This window comes from Ictidomys tridecemlineatus, chromosome 9 (assembly GCF_052094955.1).
Source record: "Ictidomys tridecemlineatus isolate mIctTri1 chromosome 9, mIctTri1.hap1, whole genome shotgun sequence".
NCBI classification, from domain to species: Eukaryota; Metazoa; Chordata; class Mammalia; order Rodentia; family Sciuridae; genus Ictidomys; species Ictidomys tridecemlineatus.
The window spans coordinates 4,373,814-4,391,160 of NC_135485.1; the positions used below are offsets into that span (position 1 = coordinate 4,373,814).

General features: G+C 57.2%; 1 protein-coding gene and 1 long non-coding RNA gene across 3 annotated transcripts in view; one reads left to right on the forward strand and one right to left on the reverse strand.

Moving 5' to 3' along the window:
• Positions 1-11,740, forward strand: part of Ppp2r2c (protein phosphatase 2 regulatory subunit Bgamma) — a 97,695-nt gene extending 85,955 nt beyond the window's left edge. For both annotated transcript variants that reach the window (XM_005318980.5, XM_021722119.3), the window contains exons 7-9: positions 4,291-4,460; positions 5,705-5,796; positions 9,154-11,740. In XM_005318980.5, coding sequence (XP_005319037.1) covers positions 4,291-4,460; positions 5,705-5,796; positions 9,154-9,445 — 554 coding nt within the window. In that variant the 3' untranslated portion in view covers positions 9,446-11,740. The remainder of the gene's footprint in view (positions 1-4,290; positions 4,461-5,704; positions 5,797-9,153) is intronic.
• On the reverse strand, positions 4,021-13,226 carry LOC144366594 (uncharacterized). The gene is made up of 2 exons (XR_013425664.1): positions 11,908-13,226; positions 4,021-11,672 (listed from the first exon to the last, which is right to left on the reverse strand). It is a non-coding gene; the product is annotated as an uncharacterized LOC144366594 (long non-coding RNA).
• Between the last annotated feature and the right edge of the window lie 4,121 nt (positions 13,227-17,347).

Consider the following 17,347-nt stretch of genomic DNA (forward strand, 5'->3'; position numbering starts at 1 on the left):
GGGCGAGGGGAGGCCAGAGGCCACCTGAGGAGTGTGGGCAGTGCTGGCCCACAACCAGGCCCAGAATGGAGCTGTCCCCTGCTGTGCCACAGGGGACAACCACAGGGAACAGCTTGTGCCACAGGGGACAACCACAGAGCAACACAAGCTCATTCTCTTCTGCGCGCAGGTTGGAGTGTGACACGGCCTCCTTGCCACAGGTCAGGTGTCACCTGGGCAGGGCTGGCTCAGAGGGTACAGAGTAAGACAGGAATGGACGGGTCCAGGCCCTGACTCTCTCGGAACCCGTGGAGGGAAACCGAGGCTCCGGGGCACATCCTTCCTACAGGACAGGAGCTGAGACACCCGTGTCCAGGACAGCAAAGGGCGACCCGGTGACGTCGATGCCTGCATCATGGAGCACTGCTTGGTCCCTTGAGGATTTTTAAATGACGTGGAAATGCTCCTGTGAGGAGGTTAAGAGGGGGACAAAAGAGCAACGAGTGCTTGGCCAAAGAGGGAAGCAAGGGAGCCCTGGAAAGGACGGGGCCAGGACAGGCCGCTGGCCACCCAGAGCAGCTGACACGCTGTTCCTGTTTTTCTCTCTGTTTGTGTTTAACAGGTTCAAACCTTGAATCAGCAAACATGGGTGGGAAGGGGACACAGAGGGGCACAGAGACTCTTGGTGCTGTGCTGCTCCATTGTCGTGTGTGGGGGGGTAGAAATCAGAGCCCCTAGGCTTCTGCAGCCCGTGTCACCCTGGTCCCCCTGGTGTGTGGGAGCACCTGTGTGCTTCCTGAGCTGGGCTAGAAGCATGGATTCCGGCCACGTGACCGCTGCGCTCCTGGTGGTGAGCCAGCCTTGTCTGAGTCACAGGCAAACCTGAGAGTAGGAGGCACGGAGCTTTATTTTCCATGACTCAATCCAATTTTAATTTTCGCCCCATCCTCCAGCGCTGCAGGGAGCATTGCTTTGGGGCCCTGGAAGACCCCTCCCCATAATGCACTAGGTTCCAAAGTCGAGGTGTTCAGGGAGTGATGTGGGTCTTCCGGAACATTGTTTGGCATGGTGCTTGGTGACATGTGGCCAGGTGCCTCCGGAGACATCCCTGTGGCCTGTTTTCTGGCTGCCCATGACTTCCTGGGAGCATCCTGGTGTCCAGGCCCCTCCCTGGCCTGTGGACAGGCGGCCATGTGTGCATCGCTGGTTTTACATAGACTTCTGTGCATGCTCCTAGGTGAAGTTGGCCTTTAATTTTCTTTCCCTATTCTTTGCCCAGTTTTGTTAAGGTTAGTTGATTTCCTACAGCGAACTGGGTAGCTCTGTCTTCCTCTTTCTGGAACTTGGTGGAGTAAACCTGCCCCTGGCATCTTCGTGAAGCTCACGTATGAGCCTATCCAGGGATTGAACTCAGGGGCCCTTGACCACTGAGCCCCATCCCAGCCCTGTTTTGTATTTTATTCAGAGACAGGGTCTCACTGAGTTGCTTAGCAGTTCACGTTGCTGAGGCTGGCTTTGAACTCTCGATCCTCCTGCCGCAGCCTCTGGAGCCACTGGGATTACAGATGTGGGCCGCTGCATCTGGCTGGCTCTCATGTCTTTTTTGAGAATAATTTTTTTTTAAAAAAAAGGTCTATTTCCTTTTGATTAGTGGTTTATGTGGTTTATGCAGATTTTCTATTACAGTTAATTCTGTATTTTAAAATTTTCCAGGATTTTTTATTCTCAATAGCCTGCATATGGAATAGCTCACTCTCTCTCTCTCTTTGCATGCTGGGATGGACCAGGGCCTGGGCATGCCAGGCAGCCTCTACCTCTGGCCACAGCCTCAGCCCCGGGAGCTTTCTCTTCAGATCTGGTGACAGGATGGTTCCTGCTCTGGACGCCTTCTCGGCTGGCTCTCCTTGGCTCGGTTTAGTTTGCTGTAAATGCCGGGTGAGGGCTGCGTGGTCCTGAGGCAGGGAACTAAGCAGGCAGCTGATTCCTGATTGGCAGGTGGTGGTGGCTGTTTCTGATCAGAACACAAACGATTGTTACTTTAGCTAACGTTTTTAGACCTGGAGATGGACTAGTTCCTGACTCCCACTTGTATCTGATTGTCCACTTACTGCTCAAAACTCAGCGTGGGAGCGAGCCCTCAGGGAGGCATGCTCCTGTCATCACTTCCTAGCAGGACAAACCTGCGATTTTCATTCACACTGTGACCCGAGTCCTGGACCACATGTGGATGTTTATTTCTGCGATGGACAGATGAGGAAACCGAAGGTCCGAGAAGCACAGTAGCTTCCTAGACCCTCCACATCAAGGTGGGAGGGCGCTTGGTACATGGCTCCAGCTTCTCTCTGCACTAGAAACCAGGGTCTTTTGTCTGCTAGGCGATGTGACAGGGTAGCCATGGAAACAACCCTCTGTGCGTCCTCAGAATAGACAGTTATTTCTGCATTTGACAGCTTAGCTGTGGAAGGGACGGGGCGGGCCTGGCGCAGAGGCTCCTCAGAATGGGCGGTGGCAGTCCAGACCCTTGGTGGGACCAGACCGCATGCCCAGCTGGTGCTGGGCACAAGGAGAACCCCAGCTCATGTTGCTGAGAGCTTGGGGCACAGCACGCGCTGCTCTGGGTGGGCGTCCATCAAGTCCCAGAGCTGCCCGGAGGAGGGCAGGGTGGTGCATCTCACAGATGGAGCAGGGGGCATCCCACCCCCACTGCTGCCACAAGAGCCTGGGGGGCTGCTCTTCCTCTGTGGCTTGAAACAACACAGCTCTGGAGGTCGGGGAGTTGGAGGGGGGCGGCACGGGTTCGTCCCCAGCCTCCAGGGGCCTTGCCTTCCCCATCCCTGGCTCCTCTCACCCTCCTGGCGGGTCGCTCTGTCTCTCCTCCCTCTCTTCCTCTGCCGTGAGCTTCCTGCCTCCCTCTCAGAGGTCCCTGTGTCGTCACTTGGTGGAGATCCAGAATCCCCCCTTCAGATCCTTTCTCCGTGTGCACAGGCTCCCAGGAGCAGAGAGCAGACATCTTTAGAGGCTGCTGCTGCCTACCACGTTAAGGCATCGGGGAGTTAGGACATTGGCCCAGGTCACACAGTCAGGTGGAGCCCAGGTGGAGCCCTGTCTCCTGTCACCAGCCGCAGCTCCTTCTGTCTCCCCAGAAATGCTGAAGGCTGAAAACTCAGGGGAATTGTGGGTGAGCCAGGCTCACCTGGTGGGGGGGCTGCATGGGGGCTCCCAAGGTGCATCCCTGACCCTGCACATGGAGCAGAAAAGCCAGACGGCCAGTCCCCCCAGCAGTCTGGGGGCAGAGTCAGGCCCAGCTGCCCCAAAAGCGAGCAGCCAGTGCCCAGGCCCTGCAGCTGGATGCTGAGGCTGGTGAGGCAGAGAAGTGGGCCCGTGAGAGGGGAGGCCAGGGGCACGGGTGGAGGAAGGCCCACATGGACAGGCTTCACAGGCCACAGAGAGAGCGTCCCTTACTCTGAAGGGCCAGAGCCACAGGGTGCCTGAGTGTTCGGCAGGCTCCCCCTGGTGGCCAAGTGGAGAACAGACTAGAGGTGAGGTTGGAAACTGGGGACCAGTTGGGGGCTTAGCCTATTAGCACAGGGCAGAGACGCAGTGCTCAGAGCATGGTGGCTGGCACAGGGGGAGAGGGTCACGTCCTCACCTCACGAGCCTGCTGGAGCCATGGGTTGGATGGAGGCAGGCTGGAGGGTCTGGGGATGGCTGTCTGGAGACGAGGCTCCTGCCATGTGGAGGAGATGGGGAGACCAACCGACGCGCAGCAGGGGCCAGCAGGCATCATGGGCGAGCGACCCTTGGTCTCCCTCAAGGTGGGGAGAGGCCCCTGAAGCCACAGCAGTGCCCAGCCTAGGGCAGGATCGTGTCAGGCCACCCTTGCGATCTGGTGCTGGACGTCACCAGTAGGAGGCAGCAGAGGGCAGCACTGGAGAGCAGATCTGGGTTCAGAGTCACCACTTTGCCCAGCTCTGACCCCCGGCGTGGTTTTCAGTGCCTGCCTTGGTTTTCTTGGTTATAAAATGGGGGATAATCAGGGTATCAACTTGATACTTTTATTCAGGGATTAGATGAAATAATATAAGGGAAGACTTCACAGAATCTGACACAGAATAAATGTGTCACTGTTCCCACAAATGAGCCCTTTTAGGTGCCAGTTCTTCCTCTGCTGGATGACAGCTGGGCCAGTGCCTAGTTATGTTTGAACAATTGACCTACAGACAGACAGCTGGGCCCAGGGTGGAAACAGTCTCGTGGCCCTCTGACCCATGGGCTGGGCACTCCAGTGACAGTGACCAACTCTCTCTGCAGTCTTTGAGGAACCCGAGGACCCCAGCAACCGCTCCTTCTTCTCGGAAATCATCTCCTCGGTGTCAGACGTGAAGTTCAGCCACAGCGGCCGCTACATGCTCACACGGGATTACCTCACGGTCAAGGTCTGGGACCTGAACATGGAGGCAAGGCCCATAGAGACCTACCAGGTGGGTGCCACCGCCTGAAGACCTCGGGCCACTCCACAGGTGGGGTCCCACAGGAAATGTCCCTGACCTGGGGCCTCGGTTTTGAGGAGGAGATGGTGAAAACAAAGATGGACTTCAGGCTGGGACTAATGCGGGGTGCAGGGTGCACCCTCCTCCAGCATCTGCAGTCCTCTTGCTAAGTGAGGCGAGCGCTGCCCTCCCCCAGGAGCAGGCAGGGGACGGGGAGCGGGCAGGGAGTGGGCACGCCTCTAGGCCTCAGCACAGGGCTGTGGACTGGATGCAGGGTGAGAGCAGGCGCCTCCCTGGGAAGGGTGTACGTGTGTGTCCTTCCTCCCACGGTCCACGCAGACCCTGCGGGTGGGCGGCCAGCTTCACGGGGTGCTAGACTTGCATGTGGAGCTGGGGGGCAGGCTTCCTGGAAGAGGAGGCATTTGTACTAGACCTGGAGGCATGAGCAGGATTTGGTCATGCAGATGTGGCCAGAAAACACCCACCAGAAGTCCAGCTGGATCCTCACGGCGTCACCTGGGATGAGTGCATGGGGTGTCACACCTGCCACACATGGGATCACCTCCGTTCTTTATGCCCTGTGAAGAGGGTTGTCAGCCCTCCTGCAGAAAGGGAAGCCCGAGCTCTAAGGGGCTGGGGTGTGAGGGAGGCGACCCTGACTCAGTGACCCACACCCCGCTCCCTCCCGGAGGCCTGGGAGGGGCGTGTCTTGTTAGGCACAGGGGTGGGGACTGGGAAGGGGCACAGAGCTCAGAAGACAGGGCACTCCGAGGCTGAGCTGGGCCGTGTGAGCAGTGCCCCTGGAGGCCAGTGCCATGGAGCATCTCCTGGTGACGGCCTCTTATTTGGCCAAGGGTGAGGTACTGTGGCCCCCACTCCACCCCCACTGCACACCCTGGGCAGGGATAGGCTCTTCTGTGTCCCTCTAGAAATAGCAGAGGCCTCAGAATGGGACAGGGACAAACCATGCCTTTCATGACCCTGTGGTCAGTGCAGACCCGTGAAGCACACGCCTTGATTTCAGGTGCTTTGAGAGGGGGGTGTGGAGTCTCATGACCACATGACTAACCATGTCCAGGCTTTGTGGGGAGCAGGGTCCCTTGGGCCACCTGCAGCACGTTGCAAACAGGGCTCTTTCTCTCCACCACGAGGAGTCTGGAGAGGGCAGCCCAGGAGCGGCCAGTTCCTGTGATGTTGTCCCTGTCCCTGCTCTCACCTGGCCCTCCTCTCACCAGGTCCATGATTACCTTCGGAGCAAGCTCTGTTCCCTGTATGAGAATGACTGCATCTTCGACAAGTTTGAATGTGCCTGGAACGGCAGTGACAGGTGAGCCCAGCCTTGGCCGCCCTGCATGTGGCAGGAGTGTTCTTGACCTGCAGGAGCTCAGTGGGCGACTGGGGCGACTGGGACAACCATCCGGGGTGGACACGCCTTGCTGAATGAAGGTGTCGGTGTGAGGCCACACCCTGGGGCCATCAAGCGTGATGGCTGAACCCTAGTGCCTTTTCTCCATGAGGCAGAAGCATGTGGCACCTGGTCACTGTCATCTGTCCACACCTATGGGCCCCAAGACGGCCTCACTTCTCTACAGCAGTGACCATTGGTCCACCTGGCCCCTGCTCCCGCTATTATTGTGGCCACCATTGGCCGCAGCCCTGAGCAGGCCTTCCATTATCCATCCATGCAGTGGGGAGAAGGGGCGGGGTCCAGGGACATGGCCCAGCTTATCCACTCACGTGGATGGCCCCTGCCACACACCTCTACTGGGCAGTCGGCCCCCTGAGCTGCTGAGGGCTGCCATGCTGCTGTAGTCCTGCAAGGGGCTGGGCTGTGACCTGCTGTGGCTTTGGACACAGGGCTGGAAAGAGGGGGGGAACAGCGACTGGGCCAGGGCTAGGAGGAAGCCACAAGGAGGCAGGCCTGGCCCCAGGTGGGCGGAGCCCCTGGGCCTGCTGATGTCCTGGGGCAGAGCAGCCTGCAGGGCCTCTGACCAGAGCTGTGTGCAGTGGCCAGCCCGGTGGTCACAGGGGGTCCACTGAAAGACGCATAGAAAGCCAGGATGGCCCCCCAGGACCCTCTATGGCCAGTGGACTGACCCCAGCCCCGAGGAGGTGGGAGTGCTCAGACCCTCCTGTCCTGTGGCCCTCCCACACTTGGGGACTCCCTGGTGAACACTGGGAGGTGCAGTGAGAATCTCAGGAGAGGGACTTGGTGCTGAGCTACTAGGTATGTCCTTCCTCCACACGGGCACCAGGGGGCGCTTGTGACCTGGCGACGTCTGCACCCAGAGCCAGAAGTGCTGAGCTCCAGTGGCTGGCGCGTGGCCTCTGGGGCTCAGCTGTCCTGTCCTCCACCCAGCACTTCCTGTGGGGTGCACCTTTCAGGCCAGCTGTCTTGGCCCTGGTGGTCCCCACCCCTCCCTGCTTCCTGTTCCCGCCCCCATGAACCCGCCCTGAGTGCTCTGCTCCTGGGCGGCTCCTCCTGGCTTCCTGCAGGAAGCTCTGGGGTCCTCCCATGCCCCCGTAGCCCCCTGGGTGTTCCTCTCCTGCCACCTACACGGGCTTTCCCATGGCTTCTGTCCTCTTGGCCTCCTGACCAGGACTAGACGGAGCCCCGAGGTGGGGTGGGCTAGGGTTTAGTCCGAGTGCAGCCCTCATTCAGCCAAGGGCTGTCGCGTTTCTGGGGCACAGAGGCACCGGGCCACCTCTGAGCTTGTCCTGCCTGTGGCTGGGATCCCATGCTGCCCTTTGGGACTTCGGGGGTTCAGGGAGAAGCTGTGCTGCCCCAGGACCCCATTCTTGCACAGTGAGGCAAAATCAAGCCTGCGGCCCGCAGCCGTGCTCCCTGGCTAATGGGAAGCTGAGCCCCCACTGGACAGAGGGGCAGTGAGGAGCTGCTGGTGCCACATTGTGTGTTGGGCGACAGCCCTGCAGTGACCCACCCATTCCGGCAAGGCACACGGTGGCTTCCTCTGGAGAGTGCCTGGTTACGTCGCTGGGCCCCTGAGTCTGCCCACCTGGAAAGTGACACTAGTAAAGCCTGGCCGTCCATGGCTGTCTTGTGACGCCTGGCCGGGTGGCTCATCTGCAACTGTGCACACAGTTGGCAGGCCTGTGTTCTCCCTGGTCACCCGTGGGAGAATCCTGCTGCCCTCTGTGACAGCCCCAACACACTCCTGTCCCTGAAGCCCTCTGCAGCCTGTCCTCTTGGAGCATCTCTGGTTGCAAGGCTCGGACAAGCCTCGTCTCCCTGGAGAAGTGCAGCAGGGCTCCCCAGGCTGGCCGCATCCTGGGGACCTCTCGTCTTTGTCCTGCCCACGTCGGCCTCCCTGCCTCCCCTCTGCCCTTCCTCCCTAGATGGCTTCCTCCTCCTTGCTGGGATGACAACCCCCAACAGCCCCCCTTCCATCGCCCTCACAGCCCCCACCCCTCAACCAGAGTGACACAGACACAGCCACCTTCTGAGGTCCCAGTAAGGCCTGAAATGACCCTTAATCTGCCTGTCCCTCCCTCTCCCTTTCTCTCTCTGCCCCTCTCTCCTTTTCTTCCTCCCTATCTTCCTCCCCCACTTCTCTCCCTGGTGACTCCCTCTCCTCTTGCCACAGGCCTGCAGGTCACAGGTGACGAAACCCTAAACCTACCAGTCCCAGAGCACTGCACTTCCCCTGTGGTACCCTTGGAACCTTCCAGAACTATCCATAAGTGCTTGTTCCTCAGACTCCTCTGGTCACCACTGGCATATGCTCTCATTGAGACCCTGAGTGAACCCTCACCAGGTGGGCCTGGGTGCCCCAGGGACACCCACAGAGGAGCCTCCTGTGGCTCACTGCCCACCTTGTCCCTCAGAGCCAGCTGGTGGAAGGGAGGTGACAGGCAAGGCCTCCACTGAGGCACAGTCCTCCCATGAGAAGGAAGCCTTGATAAGAGAGACGTGTCCCCGCAGCCTGGGTACACCTTCATCCAGGGCCGTGAGCCAGGTTCCTGAGCCCCACGGGACGCCCATCCTGTCTCCACACGGTGCTTGGGAAGAGCTTGCCTCAGAAGCACAGCTCGGCCTCCAAGAGGAGAGAGCCCCACGGGGCCAGCGCCTCCCTGGGGTGCAGGCCACACCTCTGCACCCCCTCGTTGCTCTTGGAGGCCCCTCCTCCTCTCCAGTACCTCCCCACCCACAGCTGCTCTGGCCTCCCCTGGGCCCAGGCCTGCTCACTCTCCCCCTCCGGGGTCTTACTCTGTGTGTACTCTTAGTTCCCTCCGCAGGCAGAAGTCCCGGTTAGGAGAGGGGAGAAGACAGGGGGACGTGGAGAGCGCAGACCCTCATCAGGGAGCTGGAGACACTCTACAGCTATGGCTCCTGGGAGCAGGGCGCCTGGGCCTGAGGAGGCGGGTGGGAGGTCCAGAGGCCTTGCCCAGCTGAGTGCCCGGCCCGGCCACCTCAGTGTCTTTCCCTCTGCAGTTGCAAGTTTTAGGGCTGCCTGGCCTGCACCCAGGGAAATGCCCAGAGGGGTTTCTGCTATGTTGGGGTCTCGGCCCCTGCCCCAAAGTCTGCGTAGGGTAAGCAGCTGAGAGGTACGGGCGCAGAGGAGACCTAGGGAAAGGTGACGGGAGGCAGGGTGGCTCTTTCCGGGGGCGCTGTTCACGGTAGGGTGCTGGCTCCCCCCCACTGCTGACCCCTCTTGTCCCGCAGTGTCATCATGACGGGGGCTTACAACAACTTCTTCCGCATGTTTGACCGCAACACCAAGCGGGACGTGACCCTGGAGGCCTCGAGGGAGAGCAGCAAGCCCAGGGCTGTGCTCAAGCCGCGGCGCGTGTGCGTGGGTGGCAAGCGGCGGCGGGACGACATCAGCGTGGACAGCCTGGACTTCACCAAGAAGATCCTGCACACGGCCTGGCACCCAGCCGAGAACATCATCGCCATCGCGGCCACCAACAATCTCTACATCTTCCAGGACAAGGTCAACTCCGACATGCACTAGCACGCAAGGCCCTGGCTGTCCCAGCCCGACTCTTGCAGATTGTCCCCGACCTTCAGCAGCAGTGCAGGAGAGAGGTCAACTCCAGAGGTGGCCATGGGGGACACGGGTGACTTGGGCCTAGTTTCCTAGACTAGTGTCATGACGATGACCATTTAAGAGAAGACAGGACTCAGGGCCACAGGTGGTAAAGTGGGCGTGACTGCCAAGTCTCAGTTCAGGGCCCCTTCATTCAGGAAGCTTCCTGCCTGGGCCTGCGGTCCTTCCACACTTTTAGGACTTTTCATGTGTCTGGGTTAATTTTTCATGCCCGCAGGTCCTTCCAGGAGGAGCAGGAGCTGGTCCCTGATCTGGCTCTGGGGACGTCAGGCTCTTTGGACTGTGAATGGAGCAGCTTGCCCATCTCAGACGGTCCCACCTGGGTCTCTCAGGTGGTGAATTCCTGCTGAGACTTTGCAGATGCAGGCTCTGGCCCTGGTCTCTGAATGGTCGTTAGCCCAGGTCAGCTGGTCCGGTTTCCTGAGACGAAGCGTGGGCCTGGCACCCTCTCCTCATCATCTGCCTCTGCCCAGCAGAGCGGCTGTTGCTTCTGGGAGTGGCACAAGCCGGAGGTGCACCTGGCCTGAGCTGCGGCACCTCCACCTCTTCCCTCCACACTCACAGACGTTTTGCCTGAACAGACGCTGGCTGCAGCCTGTGGACTGTATTATTCCTCTCTCTCGACCACGAGATGTGTGTCTGTTCACTTCCTCCACAAGCAGAACTGCTCCCGAGTGCCCTGCTGCGAGGGGCTGTGGGTAGGGATAAAGGTGAGCAGCACAGTCCTCTTTTGTACATGGGGACCCCGAGGCTCTGTGCAGACAGGCAAGTTGCCCAAGGCAGGCACCCACCAAGTGGCAGGGTCAGGGATCCCTCTGGGTCTTCTCACAGGCTCTTTATGGGCCACCATTCTGATGGAAGGTTCTGGAAGGGGACACCTCTTCATCTTATGAAGAGGAGAGTAGGCATCTGTGTGACAGGGAAGATGGAGAAGCTGGTGGCTGCTCTCTCTGGGTGGCGAGGTTGTGAGCTGTTCCTCCATAGACTCTGGGCTCCACCTGGGACGTACTTGCTCCTCCTCCCAAAGACAGGACCATGCATGTCGTGACCATTAGGATATTTTCTCTGAGGATCACACACAGTCCCAGAGGGCACTCAGGATGTAAACCCTGCTCTGCCAAGACCAGAGCCCTGACCTGCAGTGTCCTCCCGTGGAGTTCGGCAGGACCACATGGCTGGGCATCTCCATTGAGAAAGCAGGGAGCAGCGGGAGCCGGCCGAACCCAGCTGCATCCCTTACGACGTGGACTACAACCCAGGAAACAGACTCTGCGGAGGTCTCAGTGCATTACGGAAAACTTGTGTGTGTGTGAAAGCACAAAACGCATGTCCTCTCACTTCCAGCCATGTTATTCACACACAGAAATGGGTCCATTGGTCTTTCTTTTTCTTTTTTTTTTTTTTAACAATGTGAATGAAGAATGTTTGTTTATATGTCACTACAAAATCCAGGCAGCCTGGACAGTATTATATGTACATATTTATCCTAATTCAGTTTAACAATCAAAGGATCAGGTGACCTTCCTGCCCTGTGAAGAGGTTCGAGAATGTGGTGAGTGTATAGTGATCCGTGGACGCCGAAGCCCAGCACTCAGCTGGGGGACCTTGGCCTCCTTCCTTGAAGCCTGCCTTTGAAGCTGCAGTCACTGTCCAGCCACAGGGTTAACATTGACCTGATCTTCATCTTCAAAGGGGGTTCTTAAGTGCAGTTCCTCCGTCCTTACTTGTTCAGTTTTAAACTTTGGGTACCAAACCAAAAAGAAGAGAAAGACAGAAAAAGATCTTCTTGGAAGAAAAGTCTGTCTTTGTGTCCCTGGAAGAGGCCCCTGCCTGAAGCAGACTGTGGCTCACAGAGCAGAGCGTGTGCAAGAGGCGGCGAGGGGGGGCAGGCGGGAAGGGGCACCCTCCTGTTTAAACTCCCTAGTCTCCTTGAATGTCTGGGCGTCACACGGTCACTGTGGCCTTGTCGGGCGTGTTGATCTTCTCCTCATCTGACTGCTCTCTGGGGAGGAGGCCCTGGCGTGGCATGGGTAGTGGCGTGGGTGGTGCTGGTGGCGTGGGCCTGGTCATTTTGGACTCTGTGACGCATAGGTGCATTCTTTTTTTCTTCGATGTCTCACAAATTATCCAACTGTTGAATAAAATTATAAATATGTTAATACCAGCTTTTTCCAATAAAATAACAAATGTTACATCTAACACGAGGCCCAGAATGCCGTGTGTGCTTAGGCGGCAGTGGTGGGGTTACTCCCGGGCCTCTCGGGGCCTGGTGCCCAGCAAGGCTTTGCCGCCCCAGGGCCTCCTGCTGCCCCCGACCTCTGATCCTGGAGCCATGGCTGAGGAACTGGAGCTGGCGGAGTGCCTACCTTGTGGGTCTGGCGTGCACATGGCCGGCAGGAGGACTTGGACAGTGTGGCACGTCGCACTCGATAAACGATAGTGTCTTGTTCTGTTAGGAAGCAGGTGTGCATAGCCCCTGTATTTCCAAACCCTCCTGTGCTCTCCACAGAACTGTACCGACGAAGAAACTGAGGTTCAGCAAGGCCGAGGACTTGCTGCAGATCACAACTAGTCACACAAGGGCACATCCCACTTGGGCTGCTGGCCAGCTCCGCCTCCAGTGCTCCCCAGCAGCAGTATACACATCCGCTTCAGGTCCCCGGGCATGGCCAGCTGGTTGGAGAGAGGCCACAGGGGCCTTGACTCAGGAAGCCAGAGGCCCAGCCTCATCTCTTTTGATTGCTGGTAGACAGGAGCACACGTGGGGACCTGCTGTGCATCTGCCACCCCAGCCTAGGCCTCACCTGCACTTTCTAGAAGGTGTCATATCCAGACCTAGCAGGACAAGGACAGGAGCCCTCTGTGGGTTTGCTGGCAGCATCTGCCTTGGATAAGCTCCCCCTTGACCACACAGCCCCCAGGACAGCATGAGGGAGAAGGTCACTTCCCGGCTGGGGGGCAGTGGCTAGCCTCTCTGATCCACACATGTAAACAGAGGGCACAACACCTTCTCAGCAGCTGGACGACTAAGGAGACGTTAGTTCCCTCACTGGCCCTGGTTCCACGGGGCTGGGTGTGACTCAGCCCATACGTGAGAGCATTATCCCTTGTGCAGACCCCTGTGCAGGGCGTGGTGGCAGTACTGTGGTTATGCCCATTTCACATATGGAGAGACTGAGGCCTAGGGGATTAAATAGTTTATGCCTAAGCTCATAGAACTGTAAGTGGTGGGATCGGGGTTAAACCAGGATGCGAAAGCATGGGCACACGGTGGAAGCTGGGCATGATGACATGTCATGTCCTCAGCCCCACCAAAGCCACCCTTAGCCAACAGTGAGGGAGCGTCCGCTCTGGCCCCCTGTGGCAGCACCGAGGCTCGAAGGTGGAGATGGAGAGCTAGGTTACCTAGGTGACCCTTGACACCTGGGTAACCTAGCTCTCCATCTCCTCACCCTTGACACTGGAAACTCATGCTGGTGGGCGGGGAGGGGAGGTAACAAAGGAGAAGGGGGCGGGGCAGCACCACCATGGCTCTGAAGATGGGGGACGGGCAGGGACCTCGGCAGCCTCTGGAAGCAGGAAGAGACGGGTGTGGACTCTGAGCCTGCAGGAGACCAGCCCACTTGGCATTAGCCTAGGGAGGCCCACATGGCACCTCTGACCTCCCGACTGTATAACAATAAATGTGTGCTCTGCTAAGCCACTGAGCTTGTGGTCATTTGTCACAACACCCTAGGGATCCTTACACCTAGGTGCCTTACCACCCCCTGCACCCCGCCACCCCCGTTCACAGCTGCAGATCTCGGCGAGGCCAAGGCTGTGCAGAGGTCATCAGCATGCAGGGACACCTGAAAGGGAAAGTGCTGAAATGGATGTTCCTGCCACCGTCCCAGCCCTTGCTCCCAGAGCTAACCGTGCCCTTTACCCCCCATGAACCTCCTGAGCTGAGCCTGAGCCCCATCTCCTCCTGGGCCCTCAGCCCTGCCTCCCACCCCTCATCACAGCCCCCTGTTCCCTGTGGGGGGCCTCAGGGGACCATGCTTCTCTCTCCACCGTGTCCAGTGCCTGGCCCAGGCCTGGTGCTGCGGGTCCTTGAGGACCAGCTGCCCAGCAGAGCCTATTTGGAGGAGTGGCCCCTGTGGGAGGCCCAGGTTTAACACACCCTTTTACCACCAGCCACTCCCAAGGGCCAGCAAAATGGCAGTAAGGGATAAAACGCAGGAGCCACAGGGCAGAGAACAGAGGGGGGACAGCCTTGCGGCTTCTAAAGCAAGCAGCAGGGAATGGCTTGGAGACAGAAAGCCAGCCATGGTCAGCCATCAGGACACCATCTGAAGACTGGCCAGGAAGTGCACCTGTGGGGACACCTCCACCACTTGTGGCCTCAGCAGCTGCTGTGAGGGCTTTGTGCAGTCAGCCAAGGAGGCAGCCGGGCGGGGCAGCTGCTATGCAAGAGAGGAGGGAAAACACCCCAAGCCAAGGAACCTTCAGGTGCATGTAGTAACAACGACGTTCTTGAAAATATGCTGTAATAGCCAGGCTCAGTGGTGCACATCTGTGATCCCAGTGACCGGAGGCTGAGGCAGGAGGGTTGCACGTTCAAGGCCAGCCTGGGCAACTTCAGGACACTCTATCTCAAAATGAAAAATCTTTTAAAATTTAATTTTAAGACCATGGTGTGCCGGGAATGGAGTTCAGTGGTCCAGCGCCCCTGGGTTCAACCCCAGGAGCACACGTGTGCACGCACACACACACAAACTGCACCGGGAAGATATGTAGGCCACACAGACAGGAAACGTCAAAGAACATAAGCCATGAAATTAAAAGTGTCATTGCAGAAACAAAGATGTCCACAGAGGTTGGAAGGGAGAGTTGAGACAATTTCTCAGGAAGTAGAATTTTAAAAGTCAAAGAGAGTCTCAGAGAAAAATAATCTCTCTGAGGTCTCAGCATACCAAGAGGAGGGGCTCAGGGAGGCGAGGAGAAAAGAGGGGAAGGGAAATGATTAGAGAAAAGTTTTCTAGACCTGAAAAATCAAAATTCCCACCCTAAAGAAACCACGGTGTCCAGCACACTGGATGAGGTAGTACGTACGTCAAGGCCATTGCTATGAACTCTCGACACTAGGGACAAGGACAATGAGGAGGAACAGTGTGAAGGATGCCTGCAGAGTCGGACTGTCCTGGGCTGCCCCAGAGCAGGAGGAGAAGTCGTGAACATCCTCACCCAGAACCCGACAGACTCACTCTGTGGGTGAGCTGGGGGCACAGCTGAAGCTGCACCTTCTAGAACAGCCTCACCTGCACATGTGGCGGTTGGCTTGAGGTCAGATGTGGCAACCTGACTGCCATCAACATTTGCCATTGTGCCATTGGCCACAACAGCTCGCAAGGCCAAGACCAGCATCCGTGTGGGAGGAGATTGCCCAGGGCTTGGGTCCATGTGGGTTTAAAAACTCCTCCCACTGGGTAAACGCCCTTCTCTGGAAGGGCTGTGACCACTGTGCTGGTACAGGGGACCCTGCTATCTTCCTCCCTATGCAAAGGGACATGTTCCAGACACACCCGCCATGGGGGCCTGAAGAATTAGAGAGAGAATGAATGGTTGCATGAATCCATGAGTCAATGTATAAATGATCAAAAGAATAAATGGAAGAATCGTGAAGAGTGATCGTGTGGACGAGAGCGTGATGGCTCATCTCCCACCAACTCACAATAACCCTGCAAAGCAGCTCTCTGTGATCCTGGTTTCACAGAGAAGCCAACTGAGGCCTAGGAAGCTAGGAAGCATGTGGGAGGCCCATGGATACGATAAGGACAGCGGCAGTGGTGCCTGGTGAAGGGAGGCAATGAGGCTCAGGAGTCTGACAAACCTTCCAAAGTCAGTGACCAGAGGCTGGGAGAGCAAAGATTAGATGGTGTATTAGTCCATCTGCTGCTGCTATAGTGGAAGGCCTGAGGCTGGGTACTTTATAGAGTATGGAAGTTCATTTGGCTCACAGTTTTGGAGGCTGAAAGTCTGAGATCTATGGCTGCATCAGTTTGACCTCTGGTAAGGGCACCCTTTAGCCATGTCACAACATAACAGAGGAACAGCAAGGGAAACAGACACAGGCAGAAGGGGCCCAGCATGTGGGCCAATCTTGCTTTAAAACAACCCATTCTCGCACAAACTAGTTCACTCTGAACACTATGGGTCCTGGCTCAGGGTCTCATGGGAGTTTGCCACCTAGCCATTGGCCACGCCGCCATCTCTGAAGAAGAGCCAGCTGGGAGTGGCAACTTTGTCCCAGCTCTCTGGGATACCTGTTGGCCAAGGCCTCAAGCCCTGGACACGTGGGCTCCTCCACGGAGCCACTCAATGCAGTGGATTCATCTGGAGCCACTGATCTGAGATAGGGCCACAGTCTTCTTATAAACCAACCTCAGAAGTGACAACTCATCCCCTCTCCACTTTCTGCTGGTCACAAGGACTGCTGTGCTGGGGGAGGTGTGGGGACACCACAGGAGTCTCAGGCAAGCAGCTGAACTTCTCTGCAAACCCTGTATGCCCCAGCTTCCCGGGGACAAGCCAGGGATAATATCAACCTTGGGAGCTAAGTGAGCCTGGGGCCGATGCAGCAAAAGCAGTCTCCAGTGTTGTGGGGAGCCAGCTGGCTGTCCCCTCTGGTGGCCCTAACACTCTCCCCTGGTGCGGCTGAGCTTTTGGGTCTCTGCAAGCTCCTGAAGAAGTCAGGAGCGATGGACCTGGCCACCTCACTGCTGGCCCTCCAGGGACAGGGCCCTGTGTCTCAGCCCCAGGGCACTTTCGAAATCCCAGTACCCAGGCCCCTGGCTCCTCTGGGGGCTCTGAACGCTGCCCAGGAGGCCCACTGCCTACAGAGACAGGAGGAAGGGGCTCTGACACGGGAAAGCCAGCTGTCTAGAGAGTTTGGTCAGGTGACTGTCACTTCTGGACAGGGAGGTGAGGGAGCGGAAGGCAAACTGCTTTTCAAAGTTAGGCTTCCACCGACCACTGGATGAACCTCTGTAACAAAGGGCTGCCAGCCTCCCAGGGTGGTTTCCTAGCAACACAGAAGCTTTTAGAGCCTGAAATAATTGCTTATGTGGGGAGCGAGTCTTCAAACTGAGGTCCTTTTAAAAAAAAAAACAAAGCCCCATTATCTTTACCTGGATGCTGTTAGAATTAGGCAGGAGGCCCACACAGTCAGATGACAGGGTGAGTTTCAGAGAGGGATTAAAAGTCCACAAAAGGCAGCGATATTAGGAGGAAAAAAGTAATAATGAAAAATGTAAGAATTCCATTATTAGCTCTATATCCCTCAAAAAATCCTGAAATGCAAAATAGATGTGGATGTTTGGAGAAGTGGATTATTCATGTGTTACTTGCAGAGCCTCTGAAAGGTGCAAATGGGTGTGCCCTTTGAGAGTCAGTTTTCCTTCAGGAAGATCAGCACTTGTCTTCGAATGTGGCTCACCAGCCATTTGTTCATTCAGTGCATTTTCTTTTTGTTTTTTTTTTTAGAGAATTTTAATATTTATTTTTTAGTTTTCGGTGGACACAACATCTTTGTTGGTATGTGGTGCTGAGGATCAAATCCGGGTCGCACACACGCCAGGCGAGTGCGCTACTGCTTGAGCCACATCCCCAGCCCTCAGTGCGTTTTCTGAGCACCTACTTTGTGAGTGGCGATGAAGCTCTGGACACCTGGATTTCTGGGCTTTGAGGCCAGCTGTGGATTTTAGGGTGTCTCGCTGTGCCAGCTGTGCCTCGCTGTTCTCACCTCCCTCACATCGTGACTGACTG